Source organism: Pistacia vera, unplaced genomic scaffold (assembly GCF_008641045.1).
Source record: "Pistacia vera cultivar Batoury unplaced genomic scaffold, PisVer_v2 Contig36, whole genome shotgun sequence".
Taxonomy (NCBI): domain Eukaryota; kingdom Viridiplantae; phylum Streptophyta; class Magnoliopsida; order Sapindales; family Anacardiaceae; genus Pistacia; species Pistacia vera.
The window spans coordinates 259,036-272,079 of NW_022196179.1; the positions used below are offsets into that span (position 1 = coordinate 259,036).

Here is a 13,044-nt window from a genome sequence, read left to right on the forward strand (position 1 = left end):
GTTCTGAGAATAAAAGGTTACAATCAGAACACGGGTTTCTTATCAGAATCCCGAAAATGAGAGGGAGAGCCCTCTATTTATAGTAGAAGGTTTCAGAGTAATGATTACAAGTCTGCAAGTGGGCAGGTGTAGTACAATTCCTATCACGCTTCCCATTAGCTGATTATACAGGAGATATCCTCAAATCGCGTAGGGCTCGAACAGGTGAGTGACTCTCATCCACTCCCAGATAAAGCCTGCGTCTTCCAAGTTGATGATAACTATACTCTTTCTATCTTTTGATGATGTGACAACTCCTGGTAGGCATGGCAATGTTCCCCGGGATTTCGGGGACTCGTCCTGGGGCGGGGAAGCCCCGGTTTTTTTTGGGGATAGAGGGGGTGGGGGTTGTTTTAATCCCCGTCCTTGGGGATGGGGCGAGGGTGGGTGATGCCTTTCCCCCGACCCGCCCCGTATATAATATATAAAATTATATATATATATATTTACTTTTCACTAACATCCCTATATTTTACCTAATTACACAATTATCTTACCTATATAAATCCATATTTTCCTAATTTCTCTCACCCTAAATAATTGAACAAGAATAAACCCTGACCCATATTTATGTATAATTAATTATGTTTAAACGATTAATTTAAGTGTTTGTTATGTGGACCAGAATTAACTATTGTGTTTGGTAATGCTCAAATTAATTTATGTTTATATAAAATTAACGGGGCGGGGATGGGTCTCCAACATTCCCCTTTGGGGCGGGAAAAGGGAATTCCTGTCATCCTTGTAACGGGGATGGGGTGGGATGGGGAATGATTTTGAGGATGGGGATGGGTATGGTAAATAAGGTCTCTGCCCTGCCCTATTATCATGCCTAACTCTTGGACGATACAAAACCTTTCTGAACTCTGAACGACGTTAGCTGAAATAAACTGATTTTTTTAGGCATACCAGTAAATATATGCACCCAGTTAGCATTAAATAATTCAATACAAGGGTCAATCGTTTTGTATACTTCTGCAAAGCATACCTTTATGTTCTGCCTCGTAATTGATGATAGTTCCCCGGTTTCTGTGAAGTGACCTATATATAAATGTGATGTGTTATTGTGTTATGATTGATTGTCCTCAAAATATATTGGGCCATAAACAATATTTATTTCTACTGTGGAAAAAAAAAATCATAAATGTGACACTGATATTTTGATTTGTCTGGTTATTGATTGAAAATACTAACTAGCTAATTTCAGCCATGCAAAACTAAATCAACTTATTTTATTATAGAAACAAGAACTATTTCAATTGCGTTTTTATATTTCAACAAATCATAGTGCCGTTCACTACATGAATATTTGCTTCAGGGAATCCTACTTCTGTCTTGAGAAACTACACCAAATTATCCTGTAGTTTTACCCAGTTTCTATGAGTCTATGACCAATTGCCCATGGGACTGTCCTCAAAATCTATTGGGCTTTTATTATAATATTGGGCCGAACGATTGCAAGGCAAACTGATGTGACCGACAAAATAGTTGTCAGTTGTCACTTCACTGACCCTTGAGCTGGCAGTTTGCCACCGCACGACCAAAATGGACCCACATCCACGGTGGAGAAATGTTTTTGTGCGTCTCTAATCATATAAATTCCTTTAAGTCGATACCTGTCCTCAATCAGAAGCTAAGGCTTTTTACATCCTTATGCTCCAAGACACAGGCGATAATTTTCAATTTTCAAGAAAGTCAAAACGAACGTCTCTTTAAATTGAGACGCGTTGACAATTAAAAAGGAGAAGTTACTGCTACCCTGCACCAGATCACACAACTCTCGCGCCAGTTTTTTAACATCGGAGGAAAATGTTTTACAACTAAAACCCTAGTCTACGTTTATCATTAAATCACGCAAAGAATCAAATCAACTGTCAACAAAACATGCTTGCTGATCAAGAAGAAACTCCTTCCAGGTATGAAAATTTTCACTCCCACATTAATTAGGGTTTATTTATTTCAATTTCAGAAGTAATTCTTTTTTCTATTAGTGTCGTCAAAATTTAATTCAATGTTGCATTCGGTACAACTTGTTAGTTTCGGTCTTGAGTTTAGTCGACCTAACTACTCACTGTATTATCATTGCTAGTGAAGTTTACTTGATGTTTAAATTTTGTGGAAATTTTGTTTTGGTATTGGTTGTTAAGAAATGGTTCTTTTACGAATTGCAATGTTTAATTTTTGTATTGATAGGGAAGAATTATTGAGTATGGTGAAGAAGCATTCGAATTTCATCGGCAAAACCATAGTAGATGAGCAAGATTCCGCTGACCTTGAAATGGATTCTGGATTTTGGCATGATGTTTTTGATTTGTACTTTATTCGTAGTAAGGAATCGAGAGGACGACAGGATGACGATCTCTTATTTTTCGTCCGGAAAAGGGTATGCCATTGATTTGTATGAACTCATGTGGTGGCTTTTACACCGTATCACTAATATTTGTTAAATTATGCTGATAAAGAGTTTGGATGGATATGGTTTCAACGATAATGCTGAAGAGGTCCCTCCATACTTTGTACGCAGGTGGGCATCCAAGGTATAAGAAGCTCAAAAACCAAGATAACTTTTATTTACGTGTATTTAATTGTCTCTATGGTGATGGGTCATGGTTTGTGTTCTTGTTTTATTAGTCAATACTTATAGTTTAGACTTGACTCCATGAGTTTCTTTTCAGACCATGTGTCTTCTGCTTATCATCGATATTGATTATTCAACGGCCTTACATAAATAATGTTATTTATTAATTTTTTAAACAGCTGGATAACTTGCTTGGCAAGAACTCGATAGAGGTTGATTGGAGGCGCTCATTTTATTTGAACATGATTGCCCATACTTCATTCTCAGTAACAGTGGCAATTTGCAGGTAACTTCTTTTCTGCTTTTTTGGTTGCATCCTGTCTTCATCCTGTAAGTTTCATCAACAATCTATTGCTTCTAACATCCGTTTGTCTCTGCAGTTTGCACCTTAATTCTTTGGTAAGCAGTCCAGTTGTATATCAATTGTCAGCATTTAATCTTGAGAATTAGGTTTCAAGTTTGCAAAATGTCTGATTGTCATCTAAGTGTTAATTTGGTTATAAATGTGATTAAAGAGTAGGAGAGAATATTTTTTGGGGATCCACTGTATTATTATCTTATTTAGTTGACCCTTTTATGCCTTCTGTGGGATGTCTAGTTGTCATGACTTTGGTTGCTTTGATTTTATCTCGGTTCCAAATCATTTGGCCTGGGAAGAGATCAATCTTTGGTTCTTTGAAACTTGTACTAAATATCACTTTCATGCTATTGCCCATGAATGACAATTGATACTGCCAATTGTTAAAGTTGCAATTTGTTCATGGCATGCTCTTAATGTGTTGCAATCTGCAAGTTTCTTTCCAATTTTGATGAGTTAGTGTTACTGTTTATTAAAAACCTTCTGTGTATTTTTTGTTATGTAGGTTTAATAAGTATTTGATTAACTGCTATTGTTTAATTCTTTCCTCCAAGAAGAGAGAATGTTTTCTAGTCATGTTTGTACAACTTATGATTTAGGATTCTTACTTGCTATTCTTCTTCATCATGATTATCTGAGAAAATTTGAATTATTTCTTGTTCTTTTTTTTTTTTTTTTTTTTTTTTTTCCCCTTTCAGTCATAGGGTCCTTCAAAACTATCAATCTGGGCAAAATGCACCGCTGTCTCCCATATACAAGGTGCCTATTTAGCACAAATAATGTGTAAAAGAATATGGAGGATATATTTTCTTCACTCATTCATTACGTTTCTTGTTCATCAATGTTTTGAAATGGGGAATTTATACTCATTAACCCCCAAGATGAACTGGTTTGTGTGGAAGATGTATCTTTATCAACCATTATTTCTGTTATTACTTGAAATGATTGAAAAATAGTTTTTCAATTTAAAATCTCATGTATTTTGTCTCTAGTATGTTAAGCTGGGCCAATTCAGTTTCTGCTGGAAGAAGAGTAGCATTACTGGCATTTATTTCTGTGTGCATGATCCTTCCAATGATCTCTTCCTGGCAGAACAAGGTCTTGAAGAGGTTGGAGATGGGTTGGCTCACATGACATGAATTTTATAATCCTCTTAAAAGTTTGTATGATGTGCTTATCTACTGATTAAATGTTGAAACGTATGAAGGGTGAAAATTCGATACTATATAAATTTTGTGTAAAAAGTGATCATGCTAGCCTAACTTCTCTCTTGCAAGCTTCCATGTTTTGTGCCCTGTAGCTTAATTTTCTGTTATGGCCTGTGCCATCTGCAGGTTGTAAAAACTGTTTATGCATCTCCAAGCCGTGTATATTTTCATTTGGACTCAAAGAAGGCAAGTTTCATTATTTTCTTTAAAATGTGATCTTTTAAACTTTATCTTGAATTTCTGACACTGTATCTGACATGTATGCAGGAAGTAGAGACTACACCTGCGTATCCAGATATCTGTTTTGCAGTAGATGACTTTGACTCCACTTTCGATGCTGTGGTAAGCAGGTTCCTGGAGAGGTTGTTGGATATGGTGTGCCTGTTTTATTGAAGCTATTCTACATATGGTTTTCATATTAATTGATTCTTTAAGTTGTTTCAGTTATAAAAATTTCATATCTACCTAATAATTAAATTCAATGTATGCTTTTGTTTTTCTGATTATATTGGCCCAAAAGGTCTAGATTTTGTAGTAAGATGTGTTCTAGGCTACTTTCTGCTATGTTGAGCAATAGAATGAAAAAAACTATAGTCAATCTAAAAACTACACTACCTAGTTGTCAATGTGCATATAACCGAGATGCTATATATAAGATATAGATAAACAAAACAAGATATAAATTTGTATTACTTCCGGTCTTACAACATAGAAAACATGCTTTTTGACTTGAATCCATTCAGTTTCGAAGTTGTTTCCATATTTTAAAGTACTTGACTTTCTCTTTTTATCATTGTTGTATGCTTTTGGTAAGATTAATTAACAGAGTCGAATGTAAAATAGCATTGTTAACGTGATTGTTGTGTCCTTTTTCTGAAATAATTTCCCCGCTAATCTATGCAGGTCTTGTCAGATACGGACCACTGTTACTGTGTGCTTCTGAATGCACATGATGGAGCAGCATTTCCTACTGAAAAAGAGTCACCTGATAGCAGTTTCAGTAATAATGCGCCTCTGAGAATTGATACTAACTCTGGAAAGATGGGGAATACTAAGGTGTGTCAAGGTTTTTTAGTTGTAGATTTTGTATAATGGTACTTGGATACTCCCGACACATTCAAATTGACTTGCCTGTAGTTGTGATTGCAGCTTACTCTTTTCTCAGGATTTGTCAGCTATCAGATGGTTCGAGATGCATATGATGGTACTTGTTCCTACAATTCACTCAAAATGACTTATTATCAGTTGTTTTTATGAGTTGAAACTATATTAATGGTTAGTTTTTCAAGCATAATGGATTTTTTTCCTCTCTGGTTTAAGATGTGTAGAATAGTTTCTTTGTAACCCCTATATTTTGCTTGGCTTATTTGATTTTCTTTTTGCTCTTCTCATATGTTGAACTATGCTATCTGTTGGTTCTAAGAGCAGCAAATATATGGTTATAAATATAGTCTACATTGATAATCCTTATATTCTCATAAATTCAATTGGCTTTATAATTAAAATTTGGTAGCCCATTTTACAAGCAGCAAACTGAAAATCCAAGTAATTATGCTTTTAGATTTAGGGAGTTCGCATTTGCCAAATGAATTTTGTAAATGTAACTTCCTTATTAGTTGTCATCTCCTCTCTCTCACTGTGTGTTATCATAGCTGGAAAATCTCGATTTGGGAGCCTTCTTTCACTTGGTCAATCCCCAGGCAAAACAGACAGACTGTACATGAAAGGCCCTGGAGGACGTGGGGAAGTTGAAGTTGCTGTTTCTGGTGTAGCAGGTAACTGAAACAATTCATTACCTCTAAATTTATTGGTATTCAACCAAACTTTTTTTTTAAGTGATGATATAAGTGGACTGTCTAAACAACAATATTAACAAACTATTTTGTACAAGTGCCTGAACAAACAAACTCTATTTGTTGAATTATTTGCTGAATTTTTTTTCTTCTCTTAGAACTTTTACTTGAACCCCCAACCCACCCAACTTTCATCCTTTTTCCCATTTTGTTGGTACTGGACTCCTGGTTACAGGCCCAGGATTCAGGAATTTGTTATGCAAAATAAATGTGACATTGGCTGGTTATGGATGAATGGTATATGTAAAGCTTGTGGTAAAGGCTAACTATAGATACTACTACATCAGATCAAAGCCAGCAGGATTCAGGCCCCTTTTCACCAGTTGTATCAAAGAGAGGATTTGGGATTGGCTCGATTGTTCGTAAAGCAGCATCTGTTGCATCTGTGGCAGCAAAGCATGCCTTTGCAGCTGCCTCTGCAACTTCTTCAGATGATGAGATGATACCCCTCAAATGTTGCTTAATGTCTATATCGTTGCCCTGGGAAAACATTGCTTATGACCTTCTGTTTAAGGTAAGATCATCTTTTCACAATTACAAGTTAATGTATTGTTAACTGTTTCGATTTGGTGTTTTGTAGTGTTAATTTTAAGGTCCTATTAATTCACAAAAATTGCTACACCGAACATCTAATCATGTGGCTTTTGCAGCCAGTCTTGCTTTTTCGTTTTTGAAATTGCTTTTAACATTTCATTCATGCCCAATAGAGTAATAATCTTTCTTTACCTTGATTACCAAATTCAGGGAAATCCTCCTGTGATGTTGTAATCGTCGTAAATAGCCATCACTGGAAATCATAAAATGGTGGACTCTCCTCCAGCAAGGGAAAGCCTGGAAGATGCTTCTATAAGAAAAGAAACTAAAAGTTACCGCTTATTAGTTTTTAACCTAAGTTGTATATGGAAATTCACTCTTAGTTTTGGTGTTTGGTCAAGCATGTCTTTGGGCTGTTGTTGGGTATTTATGTTGTATATTACGTTTAATGAATTTGAGTAAATAACTGATGTAGTAGTGCCAACTGTTGTCGATTCTCATTAACACTTGGCATTAGTTACAATTTGTTACAGTGCGGGTATGAGTTAACATATCCTCTTGCATGAAAGTTCGGCTCTGCATTTGTAGCTTTTCATAATATATTTCCCTTGAAATATTTAATTAATTTGACTGATTAAAAGTAAAGTAATCCATCGTTTACCCAATTTTTGGAAACTTTGTTCAATTTGGCTGCAAGAAATTCTTTGTTTAATCGTTTCTTTGGGTGCCGATGCAATGTTTGTGATGACATATATGTCATTCGTTGGCTGACGTATAAACAAAGTGAGGGAAAAGCAAGAGCTGGTGGGGGAGAAATCAAACCTTTCCATGAGCCTACTATAATATATCTGCTAATGATAAACTATAATAATGTCTTAATAAATTATTCATGAAAACTTTCTCCCCATGTCATCTGAAATCTGAATAAAGGGAGTGGTAACTTACCAGTAAAGGTTTCTGGGGAGTGAGGGCTTTTGGATGGAATTCCGTGTGTAACATTATTGGGGGTTAGGCAGTACTTGTACCCTTAAATAGAAAAAGGTAAATGTCTCCAATTTACCAAAAAGTTTTCTTCTGGAAAAAGATGCATTCACAAAGTAACAAAGCCAAACCACGTGATACAATGCAAACTGCAACGTACGTGATTCCAGATCTTTCTAAATTTACTGCGCTGTGTGGGACTCGCTACTTTTGGAACAATTTCAGGATAACTACGACTACAATCCGATCACGAAACAGTAAAGACTTTTGGACTAATAATAACCCTAGCTGACACGCGGACAAAACTATCATCTCATAACAAAAAAATTGCACCATCAAGTTATTATATGAAAAATGAAAAGCATAATAATAATAATTTGTTGAAATGTTATACCTTGTAATTGGTATGTCTTTATTAATGGTTGGCCAGAGGAAAAGCAAAACAAAAGAAACTCAGTAGTTGCTTAAGGTATATAAGGAAACATTAGCTGATATAAATACAAAAGGCAGGCATCTAGCTACCTGAATTGGTCTGAGTTTAGTGGGTTGCACATGAATCCAACTTGGGGTTGAAAACACATAGAAAGCAGGCAATTAGGGGAGGAGATTCACTTTAGTTTTTGTCGTGAATCAACTGTAGAACGTGTGCATGTTATCCTCCACTATATATGTATACCTTTATAATTAAGGTTTTTAGACACCTAACATGCCTTAACCAAAACTAACTTCCAACTAAGAAAACGACCAACTCCTTCATAAACAATAACTTACTAACAACAAATCATGCCCCAAAAAACTGCTACAGAATCTTTCATTCATGAAATTTTATAAGATTGATTTGAGGGTAAGTGATTAATTATGCTGTTGGACAGCTATGCAATAGATTATAGATAATTACTTACCCTTTGGCCTTAATTATTTACTTTTCAAGTGTTAATTTAGGAAGGGAAAGGAATAACACATTCTATATTCAAATCATCTGTCTTTTTCTTTGGAGTCAACCGTTCACCGACAAAGTACACGTAAACTAAGTTTATTTGCACTCTCAGAATTATTTATTTATTTATTTATTTTAAATATAATTACACTAACTTTAATTATCACCTGCGTACCTCATACGACTTTGTGATAAACATTACAATCAGTTCTGCTTTTATGTGTTTTTTGTTTGATTCTTCGTCATTAAGCTAAGCTAAGCTAAACTTTCCTCCATTGCAGGCCCCCACCTGATTATAAAGCAGATCCAGAAAAACACTCCACCATCTTACTCACAACATAAAAAAAGATAATTAAATTCTTATAAAGAACAACTTTATTTACCCTTAAATTTATTTACTTTTTTATTGACCATTTTGCCCTTACTTTTCCAAAATCTTTTGCAATGAGGGACCCATTGCACCCCTTTTTTCTCCTATAAATGCTCATCCCTTACACTTCTACATTCCCTTTTCTCCTCCCTTCCTCTCTCCGGTTCATTATTTAAGAAACCGGTCTTCTTTCTTTCCTTTTTTTTTTTTTTTTTTTTTCTTGGTTAAGCTGCTAGCTCTTTTGTTATTTATCAATGTTTCATTCTGACGTAGGTGTTCCCTTCCAATTACCGGTTCTTGAGGCCGGGTTCACAGCTGATGAGATTGAAGAACTATTGTCTCTCTTACCATCAGAAGAATCGGTTAGCCCAAACTCCGGTTCTGAGGGGTCAAACCGGGCGGTTTACTCAATGGATGAGAAAAAGCAAAGGCGCATGATATCAAACCGGGAGTCAGCCAGGCGGTCACGCTGGCGAAAGAAAAGACATTTAGAGAACCTGACGGAGGAGTTGAACCAGTTGAAAGTAGAGAACCAAGAGCTGAAGAACCGATTAAGCTGGGTTTTGAACAAGAGTCACGTAGTATTGAGAGAGAATGAGCGGTTAACATCCGAGTTCGTAGCTCTGTGGGGAAGATTATTCGAGTTAAACCAAATTTCAGCTGCCATGCAGTCCCAATAATCATTTCTTAATTTACTCCCCAATTACTACTATGCTGAATAAAGCTAGCTCTAATAAACTAAAGAGAAAAAAAAGGAGCTCTCCCTCTCTGTATGCATGCATGTTGGACCAAAACAGTCTTTTGGGTGCATTAAAAGCTAAAATTGGTTTTTTTGAAAGAGAAATGTGGTGGCAGTTTCAACACACCCCACGTTTTTTATACCGCGTAAAGATTTAGTGGTCTGCTTTTTGGTCTTCGTCGAGACTTTTTTCTTGTTTTTTAAGCAGCTGCTTTTAATTACGTGTATTGCTAGAGAGAATTAACGAGGTTAGTGCATATAGGGAGTTCATGATAGTGATTATCATATTCACATTAATTATAGTTTGGGCAGCAGCCGCTCAAATTTGATGATCCCATGTAAATTAATTTAAGTAATTATAATTATCTTTCCAGTACCAACCATGAATGCGATGTTTATCGTTCTTAATTATTTCCTTTTAGATAATTACTTACTATTCATCTAGCTAGAGCTATAGTGATATGGACTTAATTTCAACTTTCAAGAGTCAAGAGACTACTGTTAAACATCTTTTTTTCTGTCCAAAGAAATAACGACAGACACTTATAATCAACACAAAAACTCCAAAGCAGGTGGGGTCTTCTACGTTGCTATATTTTTCAAGTTTTGGCCCCAGAAATCATATTAAGATTCATGTGACATGTGATTAAATAATATTTAAAGTTGAAATTATATTTCAGACGGTGTAAAATGGATATATATATTCTATTTCTGCAGAGATCTGCATTCCATTCTAACTCGCTGATCGAGCTCACAGTGAAGCACTAAAGTGTACTGTGTACGTATTAGGAAATTAATTTACTTATAGAAAATTAATGGCTGTTAAGGCATCTAATTAATTACCCGTCTAAGATAAATACAAGTCAGCACATGGGTTCAAGTTTCAATGTGTTAATTATGTTCAGTCACATAGTGCAACTCCACCACTGGCTGTAGATGCAATTCTTCCATTATTCTAAATTGATTTTCAGGCATGCAAATATATATTACACTTATGTTTAATTAGAACAACAAATTTGAAGATTTTACATGCCGTGTCAGAAAGAACTGCTAGATACCATCACAACATCAAGAAAACGGAAGTTTCGATAAACATGCCAGAATAACCAGCGGCAACTACAAGTTTTAGGTTGTCACCGTAAATGGCAATTAAATTGGCTTCTGTACCGTACCCCGTTATATATATATATCTACGCACATTAAATTAAACTTTTCTATTATTGATTTGACAAATTGGCATATAAAAGAAATGTGTTATAGTATTGATCAGTTTATGGCAGATCTGAAATTAATTTGAATGCTGTTGGCATTGTGGCAGTAGGAATCTTTAAAGTTAATCTATTTTACACGTGCATCTTTGGATGTTGTGAATGATAGCAATTAACTGCTGAATCTTGAACAGTTCAACCTTATCATAAGGCTGAAAAGGGTGAAAAAGTTTGGCATCAGATTTGAAAATCCTTACTATCCCTAGAAGTAGAACAAGTGGAAGATTCAAGATTCCCTTTTGATTAGAGGTTGAATCATCTCTACTGGGTTGTGACAACTCTGTTGACTCAGTTGCAGACTGTATTGATTTCAAGCCACACACCTGTACTGTTATAGCTTTATTTTAAAGTGAATGATTGCCGTGCGGATTGTTCTAGTTGAAGAAGTTTAAAACAAGAAAAGGAATGCAGAAACCTTCAAAGTAGTGTGTGCAACTTTCAGAATTTGGAAGTTTCAAGGAACGAATATATTTTAGGAATAAGATTGGAAATATGGGTGGAAAAAACGGAGCCTATAATTTATATGCAGGTCAAAAAGCAGGAAACGTGAGTTTTTTTTAAGATATAATAGTAAAATAGGATAGAAATATATAATATTGAAATAAAGGGGCGTGGTAGTCTTCCTTTATCATTTCTTTCAATGAGACACTGTGTACTGGTCAATCATGGCATGACAAAATTATATATATATATATATATATGTTTTGAAAAATTGATTTATTTAATAAACGCTTATTTTAAATCTGAAGTTCATGCATGGAATTTATTCCCAAAGGGATGGGGCCTCATAATTTGTTTCAAGCCTCCAGTTCTCCAAATGCAAGGAATGGATTCGGATAATGAGATATGTAGCCCCCATCAAATCAACCAAGTATCATTTTAGAGAAAAGGAAAAGAAAAGGGATTTGATTATTCAACCACTAAAGAAAAAGGATAGATAGACACCCAAATATCTTTTGACATTTGTCTTAGCGTTATTAATTATACACCATCAATTTTCTTAGCATTCTCTACCCCACAGAAATCACTTACATAAATGTTTTTCCATGGTTGGATACTTGGATCCCATCCCGTGCATGAACATGATGTACGAATTCTTCCCTCGCAAGTTCTCATAAGTTACCCACAAAATAAAAGGGAAGAAAGGAAACAAAAAGAGCTTTAATCTCTTTGCAGGACATTGAAATGGACTAATTTACAAAAGTAATTGAGACGGACGACAATATTTACAATATGAATATACCGTATTTTTTATATAAATAAAGAATAACTTCGTTAATTTTTATATTTTAAAAAGTAATTTTCATATAAATAAAAAATTATCTTCATTAATTTTTAAATATAAAATACAAAATTTTTATTCAAATCCAATGAATTTTTAAAATTTAATGAAAATACTCTTTATTTTCAAGAAAAAAAACTGAATATGAGAGAGAATTAATAAATAAAATACATAAAAACCTGTAGTTTATTAATTAAAATTATGATAAAGAGTAAAATTTGACTCTTTAGATGTAGAGAGTCAAACTCACTCTTAATTTATATTTAAAGAATGAAGAGTCTATTGGACACTTGTTTTTATGAATAGACTCTTTATAATAAAAAGTTTAAATCATATAAATAGTCCTTTAGAGATACTCTTAGAGCATCTCCAATGGTGCTCTTTATTAACATCTTTCATATAAATAAAGAGCATCTTCATTGATTTTTAAATATAAAAAATAAAAATTTTATTCAAATCCAATAGACTCTTTAAATTTTAGGAGAGAGAATATGTTTTTTCAAAAAAGAAACTTAATAATAGGAGAGATAAATCATAAATAAAATAAATAAAAACTTATAATTTATTATTTAAAATTAAAATAGAGAGTAAAATTTGACTATCTATAATACGAAGAGTCAAACTCATTTTTTAATTTATATTTAAATAATAAAGAGTCTGTTAGACTCTTATTTTTATAGATAAACTCTTTATAATAAAGAGTTTCAATTGTATAAAAAGTCATTTGAAAATACTCTTATATATCAATATAATTGTCACATTTGGAGATGCCCTTATATATCGATACCAGATCTTACTCTTTATTGTTTATGGACCCAAATAATATCCACAAATACCACGGCCCAAACATGCAAATGTACCAGTGGGTCATAAAATACGCTATCAAGGGTTTTTCCG

At 34.2% G+C, this 13,044-nt stretch overlaps 2 protein-coding genes across 2 annotated transcripts; both read left to right on the plus strand.

Annotated features, from left to right (window-relative positions):
- Window positions 1-1,691: 1,691 nt before the first annotated feature.
- Window positions 1,692-7,168, plus strand: LOC116139966 (uncharacterized protein KIAA0930 homolog). The gene is made up of 12 exons (XM_031425610.1): window positions 1,692-1,955; window positions 2,233-2,422; window positions 2,502-2,576; window positions 2,797-2,903; window positions 3,674-3,734; window positions 4,310-4,369; window positions 4,451-4,525; window positions 5,087-5,239; window positions 5,333-5,387; window positions 5,836-5,958; window positions 6,324-6,550; window positions 6,781-7,168. The coding sequence occupies exons 1-12, from the start codon at window positions 1,924-1,926 to the stop codon at window positions 6,802-6,804; spliced, it is 1,182 nt and encodes a 393-aa protein (XP_031281470.1). The 5' UTR covers window positions 1,692-1,923; the 3' UTR covers window positions 6,805-7,168.
- A 1,879-nt stretch (window positions 7,169-9,047) lies between these two features.
- On the plus strand, window positions 9,048-10,005 carry LOC116139881 (basic leucine zipper 4). Its single transcript, XM_031425515.1, has one exon. The coding sequence runs from the start codon at window positions 9,113-9,115 to the stop codon at window positions 9,536-9,538; it is 426 nt and encodes a 141-aa protein (XP_031281375.1). The 5' UTR covers window positions 9,048-9,112; the 3' UTR covers window positions 9,539-10,005.
- Window positions 10,006-13,044: the final 3,039 nt, after the last annotated feature.

Bases quoted from the DNA above. Each gene is read 5' to 3' on its own strand.
- LOC116139881 (XM_031425515.1), top strand. From the start codon at position 9,113: ATGTTTCATTCTGACGTAGGTGTTCCCTTCCAATTACCGGTTCTTGAG.
- LOC116139966 (XM_031425610.1), top strand. From the start codon at position 1,924: ATGCTTGCTGATCAAGAAGAAACTCCTTCCAG. The intron at 5,388-5,835 runs GTACTTGTTCCT...GTGTTATCATAG, and splicing joins GGTTCGAGATGCATATGATG to CTGGAAAATCTCGATTTGGG. The intron at 6,551-6,780 runs GTAAGATCATCT...TACCAAATTCAG, and splicing joins CTTATGACCTTCTGTTTAAG to GGAAATCCTCCTGTGATGTT.